Genomic DNA, 6,000 nt, shown 5'->3' with positions numbered 1-6,000 from the left:
AAAAAAAAACCCTACCAGATATTTGATTATTATATTTTTATAGCCAGGAGATTCTCAGTATTTTAGAACTTTTACTACTTAATAACTGGACATACTATGTTTGTAAACATATTAACCTATTGTTTTGATCTGGCAAAATGTGACATTTATTAAAATGTATTTAGCAGTATTTCAGTTCATCTCAGATTGTGTCAACAAATAAAGGATAGGCTACTGGTCTAAATGTTAGTCATCTACCATCTTTTCTTTCCCTTTATTATTATCCCAGAGCCAAGTGGCAGCATCTGGAAAGAGAAAACAGAAGACTCCATAGCTAGCCATGTTGCAGTCTCTTAGCTGGTCCTTTCCCTGTTTCTAATATGTCACAGAGGACCTCAGCTGTTACAGGGCTGGGACCTTGTCCCAGCTGACAGACGACAGTGAGACTCTTGCCCTATACTTTATGCTGTACCATCTACTGCTTCTTAATCCTGCTGTCTGACAGATTTTCCAATGGGCATTGAATGAAGTAATTTGAAAAATAATCATGTATGAGAATAAAGGTAGTCCTGTTCCCTAATACAAGTGAAAAATAATCAATTTATGTTCTCTACCAGAACTAATCAATTTATATCTTCTACCAATTTATGTTTTCCCTTCAGTTCTTCAAATTAGAATAGCGTGACTACATGGGCCAGCATTTTCAGTTAAGGGCATATTTCCATCCAGTTTTCTGCCTATAGTAGCTTTAACTTTTAAGGTATTTCTCTGTTGATAGTCTATCTCTACTACAGTTTTTCATGAGATGGCATAGTGATATTTTACAGATATTATATTTTTAACATAACATTTAACGTTACTGTTTTGTTTCCATGTTTTGCAGAATAAAGCCATTATTGCCCGTGTCACAAACTTGTCAGATATAGTAATTGGTCTGGAATCATTTATTGGTTCTGAGAGAGAAACTAATCCATTGTATAAGGATTATCATGGTAAGTAGAACCTTCATAATGAGAAGAGCATGAGCAGGCTGCTTTTAGGTTACCTGGAAACATCCTGTTCAGTCCAAATGTATACAGTCAAGGAGTATAAATTTTACAATACACCTATTAAATGTTTTCCATTCCTGTCCAGTCTTCCATGGCAGCTTATTACCCAACTACATTAAGACTATAGACTATAATAACTGAAAGGAGTCAAACCCAAGTATTAAAGCATGGCTGAATCAGGTGTATATTTTGTTGTCCTAGTGTCTTAGGGTAGCCGTGTAATCCGTCATACTTACTAGCCATGTTTGAAATAAATACCGTATTCTAATAATGACAGTTTTCTAAAGCAGTTTATACTTTACAAAGCGTAGCCGTATAATAAGATACATACTGGATTATATTTACAGATTCCTAGTCAATTACATTTTCAGAAAGAGAAGATCTTTCATTATATTTGAACTTTTCTCTGTTTACTCATTTTCTTGTTAGTTTGAGTTATGAACAAATTATAAAATATTGCCACCTTGATATAAACACAGGTGAATTCATCAGACTTTCTACTTTTTTTTTTTTTACTTTTAGTAATATTGTAGTCATTTGGTTAATTTGGGGATTCTTTTTAATAAAGAGTCTTATGTAGAACTATATGAATAGTAAAAATGTAGTAGTTAGGTCTAAGTATTATAGGTCTAAACCAAATATAGAATGCAGTGAATAACAGATTTTTACCTATTATTCTTAGTATATACAAATTATTGCTACCATTATTATGGAGCTACCATACTTCTATGGAAACCTCTAAAGACTGAGTAGCTTCTTTGAAGCCTGCTACCAGATTTTATAAAACAAGTATTATTAGCTTATGCATTTTGTAAAATATTTTATGTTCTGAAAAATATTATTTTGATTAAAGTATTTCAAAGGTTGAAAGGCTATGATTCTTTGTGCAAAAATCTCTGAATTGTAAATTATTTTCCACACAGTAATGAGTGGTTCTAAAGACTAGTATGCTTTCTGTTAATAAGGAGGACCTGATTATGAAATTATTAATTTATTCTATAAGGTCTCTTGATAGCTAAGCAAGCACATTTAAGGTTAAAATAAGAAATGTGCAAATAAAAGTGTGGTGTGCCTATTTCTAATAGATATATTTTACTAAATAATATGTATGAGATAGTCTTAATTTGTAGCTAAAAGCTGTCTTCTTGAAACACCTTTTACATTTTTTTAAGTTTGAAAAATTGTCAGGTATTTTAGTTAATTATTTTTGAAGAGGCCATTTCTCAAGCTAAGTACCTTTAAAGGTTTAAGCTAAGACTAATAGATGCATTATTAAGCATTTAAACATACTTACAAAACCTTGTACTAGAGAAGCAGTTCTATAAGTAAGATTTGTCTCTTTGTTCAAATCTGTAATTTGCCTTTCCTCCCCGTGTTTTGGATCAGTGTCCTCGGGATGTTAATTTTTAAATATGAGCTGAGTCAGGCAGAAAGATGTAGTGAAGCACCTTCTATGTCTTCATCTGTGGGAAATGACCCCTAGTTTAGTCAGAAACTACATTAGGCTGCACAAAAGCCATCCAGTGCCCTTGTCAGAAAAAATTAGCAAGTGTTTCTATTGACAAGAGGCCAAAGCTCATGGTTTACCTAGCACTGTTGCAAAGCTTATAGCAGCTACATAAAGGTCTAACATGCCGTAGATATGAGTGTCTTGGGATGGCATAGGCGTTAACGTTTGGTCCTAGAGTGTACCCTGAAATGTAGTTTTCTTCAATGGTTTGTTCAAGTCATTAATAAGGTACAAAATGAAATACTTTTCATGAGTGCTTCACTGGTTATCAGTAACCTATAAGCCTTGTTTTGCTGGCTGCTTAGTGGTGCATTTAATAAAATAAAGATCACTCAGTGGTGCCGTGGGCAGCATGCAAGGTGATAGCCATATTTGCTTACTGTAAATACAAGAGAAAATCACACACAAACCGGCTGTAGTTTTGACAAGTATTAAGATCCCTCTTTACATCTGTACTTCTGTACCAAAGTGCAATTAGTTTTCGTCGCACAAGGATTTCTGTTTATCTTATTCTGCTTGATTACTTGAGTATAATCACACCATTTGCTTCATTGCTCCTGGTAGTAAGCTCCAGTTTTAAAAGAGGAGGATGCTTGTGTGTAAATTTACAGGATTCTGCTGTAAGACTATTTAATTTATGCATCCGATGACAATGTTTAATTTTTTTTTCTTTTAATTTCCTTTCCACAAGGCTTGATTCATATACGGCAGATTCCTCGGCTTAATAACTTGATCTGTGATGAATCAGATGTCAAAGACTTAGCTTTTAAATTAAAAAGGAAGCTGTTCACTATTGAGGTAAGAGAATTTTTATGTTTTAGTTTACAGTCTTGAGGTAAAGTTATTTTTAACTTATTTTTACTTTATTTTATTTTTATTTTCACCTATTTAATGAAATTCTTAGGACATGTTTTATGCTAAATATTATTAAGTTCTTCTGATATAACAGAATAATTTTTTAGACTATTGTTTTATTTTTACAATATATCAAGTATGGCAAAGATGATTTTCTTTTGAATATCTATTAAAAGTAAGCTCCAAACTTACATGATAAATATGATATGCATATTTCCATGGCTTTCAAAAGCATATTTAATTAAATGTTAATGAGCTGTGCTTACTTGGGTGTGGAATGTGAATGCTACCCATAATTGTCTGTGGCTAAGAGGACTCTTATCTACATTTTAAAAGCGTTTTTCTTTACTATTAGTGAAATTACCTTTCCTCGTGTGGAACTAAACAAATTATAATTTACACTAGTGTCTTTAAGTACATTTTCTAAGACACTGCAACTTTTTTTGTGACCCTTACGTAAGCAATGGTGGCAGAAAGTAGTAGGACAAAAGATTTATTTCAACTTAATCTTGCTAAAGAGCAAATGAACAGAGAACTATTAAGCAATTAGAATTGATGTATTTATTAACGAAGTAAATGCTTAGAGAGAGATGGCTTTTGGGTGATGTGATAGTTATCAGTATAGTCGGCGCAATTTTTTTTTAACAAAGACATAAAACAGCCAAGCAGCCTTGACAAACCATTTTGTTTAATCTCTTTTCAAATGAAAAGCTCCTAAGCAGGCCACTTGTCTTAACTGCTTGAAACCATAAAAAGAGAGAATTGCCACCAATAAATTAGCATATTTTTAACTTCATCACCAAATGATGGTCAATGTGGCTTGGCACTGCTTTGGTGTTTGGGACTTCACCCTTAAGTGACCACTTTGGCCCTTTTTTGACCCTCTGCCCTCTTTAAGCTGGCCACTTGATAAGGTAACTTAATGGTTCCCTCTCTTTTTCTCTTTCCCTTCACATTTGCAAGTAGCACTAACCTATAAATCATTGTAAGGGCCCTATCCAGTGACAAATTAATGTGCCCTCCTCCTAATTAATGGTCATCAATGTCCTTAATTATCTAATCCTATTGAGAGCAGTTAATAGTTAATCAGGCAGCCAGTTCTTCAAGCAGGTCATCTCTGCAGGAGTGTTAGAAGTTTCTCATCTGGGGACACTCCCTTCAAAAGCCACTTAAAGCCAAAAGAGCGAGAGTGTAGAAATGGTGATTCTTGAGCTAATTTGCTTTAGTTCTCAAAAGAAACCATTGAAGTGGAACCCAACACTGTAATTGTTCAAACATTGTTTCAGCTTTTCTGACAGAATACTGAGTAATTTACCGTAATATTGCTTCAGACTTTGAGAAAGATACAGTTATAGTTTAGTGTCACAAGGAAAGCATGCTTATCATTTTCTTCTGAGTTTATATTTTTAATGGAAGACGTAAGTTTTTTCTCTCCATGTGGCACCTTTTCCCCAAAATCAGTATTCTAACGACATCTGAGATATCATTTCTATTACCATACAAACTAAGCAAGATGATTCCCCTGTGAAAGTAAATATTGTACCGAGAGAAGAAAGTAGTACAGTAATGTGAATCATGTTTATGATTTCTCTTTCTCTGTCTCATTGAGTCTTATTGGGAATTGAGGGAAAGAGAAAAATAAAGAACTTACATGATGTCAAGTGGGACCTCTCCTGTCAGAGAGGTCTCTCAGAGGAGAGGTCCCACTTTAGGTTCTAATAGTAACTGCACTTCACCGTCAGAGCTGATGAAAGATCTTTTATTAACCACACAGGTTTCTGTTTCATTTTCTCTCTTGTTCCCACTATGCTAAACTAAGAATCATTGTAATTGGTCAACCTGTGGTTTAGAAGCAATGTTTGAAAACAAAACACAAATAGACTGTTGCTTCTTAAAATTCTATATAATCAAACTCGGTACCTTTTTGGCTAATAACCTAATCACTTAAGGTTTTTTTGAGTTTTTTTGTTTTTTTAATATAAATATATACATTCTAAATGACTTATTTACTTATGCCATAATATTCAATTTAGTGATTAGAAAAAATAAAAACTAAGGAATCAAACAAACCAAATAGAAGTACATATATAGGTATAATTAGAACACAATAAAATCATGTGGTTCACCTAAAATGTTTTAAATGTAGCATCGTACATTCTAAAATGCATATCCAAACAGATAGTAAGTCTTGTTAATATATTAAAGAAACTAGAAACAGGAGTAGAAATGACCTGAAAGTAACTAGTTCAAGGATTCCTTTATTGAGGGTAAAATCATCGAGCAAATGCTACTGTTTTAATACTCACATCAAATAAATGTTCTTTTTAAATGTCCTGATAGTTTTTTAAAAATAAAATATAACCTTGCTAGCCTGTAAAGTCTGAGACTAAAATAGATAGTCTATTGAATCTGAGTCTTACTTTTAGAAGTGAAAGATAGTTGAATCTGACATTGAATCAGGCATTGAATCAGAGTCTCACTTTCAGAAGTGAAAGGTAGTTTAGCAGGGAAAGCCAAAATAACATTTCCAATTCCACAGGCAAATTTGTTACGTGTTGGAATTTACTGTCAGTCACATGTCTCAAAAGGGGGCAAGGTTGGAAACAT

At 33.2% G+C, this 6,000-nt stretch overlaps 1 protein-coding gene across 2 annotated transcripts in view; it reads left to right on the top strand.

The window, feature by feature from the left end:
* Positions 1 to 6,000, top strand: part of ELP4 (elongator acetyltransferase complex subunit 4) — a 276,719-nt gene that overhangs the window by 148,811 nt on the left and 121,908 nt on the right. For both annotated transcript variants that reach the window (XM_011965594.1, XM_011965595.1), the window contains exon 9: positions 3,230 to 3,336. In XM_011965594.1, the coding sequence (XP_011820984.1) occupies positions 3,230 to 3,336 (107 nt within the window). The remainder of the gene's footprint in view (positions 1 to 3,229; positions 3,337 to 6,000) is intronic.

The sequence above is a fragment of the Mandrillus leucophaeus genome, unplaced genomic scaffold, assembly GCF_000951045.1.
Source record: "Mandrillus leucophaeus isolate KB7577 unplaced genomic scaffold, Mleu.le_1.0 Scaffold73, whole genome shotgun sequence".
Taxonomy (NCBI): Eukaryota; Metazoa; Chordata; class Mammalia; order Primates; family Cercopithecidae; genus Mandrillus; species Mandrillus leucophaeus.
This window is presented reverse-complemented; position numbering and strand designations above follow the sequence as displayed.